Source organism: Rhagoletis pomonella, unplaced genomic scaffold (assembly GCF_013731165.1).
Source record: "Rhagoletis pomonella isolate Grant_MI unplaced genomic scaffold, Rhpom_1.0 Rhpom_scaffold_00001, whole genome shotgun sequence".
In the NCBI taxonomy this organism is placed as follows: domain Eukaryota; kingdom Metazoa; phylum Arthropoda; class Insecta; order Diptera; family Tephritidae; genus Rhagoletis; species Rhagoletis pomonella.
Genome location: NW_023458555.1, coordinates 98,731,055 through 98,732,808, shown reverse-complemented (window position 1 = coordinate 98,732,808; position 1,754 = coordinate 98,731,055). Strand labels below are relative to the sequence as shown.

General features: G+C 40.1%; 1 protein-coding gene across 1 annotated transcript in view; it reads left to right on the top strand.

Moving 5' to 3' along the window:
* Positions 1-539: 539 nt before the first annotated feature.
* LOC118749187 overlaps positions 540-1,754 on the top strand; it is a gene marked incomplete in the record, with an annotated part of 14,163 nt that continues 12,948 nt past the window's right edge. The window contains 3 exon segments of the mRNA XM_036483972.1: positions 540-1,057; positions 1,109-1,289; positions 1,349-1,754. Of these exon segments, the coding sequence (XP_036339865.1) occupies positions 1,056-1,057; positions 1,109-1,289; positions 1,349-1,754 (589 nt within the window).

The following is a 1,754-nucleotide window of genomic DNA, read 5'->3' as shown; positions in this document are numbered from 1 at the left end:
CTACAGCCTCCGATTTGTAATTCTTCTTCTGGACGAGTCCAAGTCTCGGCAAAACAAATGATATCCGCTGAATAAATAAGGTGGTCTAATGCGATCGATATGCTTTCATAAGCTTGTTTTGATAGTACAATAGAAGAGTGCTATCTGGGCGCTCAATTGCAAATTTGTAGTGAGTCTCTAATTTTTTTAAATGTCGAAGTATATTCAGCTGTGCTTGGACTACTTTGTTGCCTCTAACAGGTCTAGGTGGAATAAAATTACCTACAATAAATAATTATGCGGCTCATTCCCTTCCTAGTATGAATAGCAACCAATCTGTAAGTTTCTCCTTGGATTTTGTGTATTGTTATTGCCTCTGCAGGTATTATAGGGAACTGTCTTCTTTCTATCGAGACTTGTTCGTTTCTTCTACATTGGAAGGTGCACACTACTTTTTCAATTGGTGTCCAGCTCGATTCGTGGGAGTGAAGTTTTTGGAACGTGCTATTACTCCAGCTCCTGGCTCGGAAAAGTGCATCCAAAGAATTACTGATGTCCATTCGGAGCCTCGATGGTCAGTTTGCATTAGTCGGCCCGTAGCTCCATTTACCAAACCATCTGCAGTATGCATGTTGACCGCAATCATGTATTTTGCAGAGGTTTTCAGTTGTAAACTGTAGCGCACATTCCTTGTGTCTGCGATATTTTAAAATTCTTAATGGCATTCAATATAACCGTTTTACTTCGCTCCGAAACAGAGTTCGCCTTCACACCGTCTTTCGCTGTAGAGACAAACTCTTCTGTGGCGATTTCAGCCAATCTTGCAGTATAATATACAGCCCGATTCTGATTCTTCCCCGGGGATTTTCTATTTTTTTTCTTTCCTCCTATCATGAAAAAAAATTTCCCAGAGGATTTTTTTCTTCTCCCTTTCCTCCTATTCTAAACGAACTTCGAAAAAGGGAAAATGTATTTCGGGAAAAAGTAGCTATCACGCATGCAAATCAAAGGAAGAATGTGATGACAGTTTTAAATAAATTTTCCGCCAGAAAAGTGTGAGGGAGCAGTACCCAAGAATGTAAGTATTTGCGAACTTTTTAATAGAAAACAATGTTAAACAATTTTTTAGGTCAAAAACTACAAACAGGAACCAATTAGAGATACTCATAAACCTTATGCAAGGTAATCCTGGCATTGCGCGTGGGTTTTATACGGGCAGCAAGGATGACTTAAACAGATTTTGGCGCAAAGCTGAAGCTGAACTGAATTCGGCTGGCCCACCATCTAAAAATGTTGCAGAGTGGAAAAAGGTAGCTACTCATGCTGAATATAGTTCAGTGTTCAAATAAATTAATGCCCAACATCTCAGGTTTGGGCAGATCAGAAAAAATACGTCCGGCAGAATGCAGCCAACAACAACAGGCAAAGAAAAGGCACAGGTGGTGGTCCTAATATTGGGTACAAATTCTCTGCCACCGAGAGTGCGATATTTGAATTGATTGGAATGAAAGAATCGTTGATAGGTGTAGCAAAGCTCTTTGGATTGGACGTGGTTGAGACAGACGAAACAGAAGAACCACTACCTCAACGAGAAGAAACACTATCTCAACGAGAAGAAACACTACCGCAACGACAGGAAACAATAACTACACGAAATGAAGCATTTGAAGAAATAGAGGAGGAAATTGAAATATGTGGTATTGGCGAAAACGAGCATAGTTCAGTGAAATTTTGTAAGCCTACACCTGTGCGAAAGGAGGTGCCAAAGCAAAAAG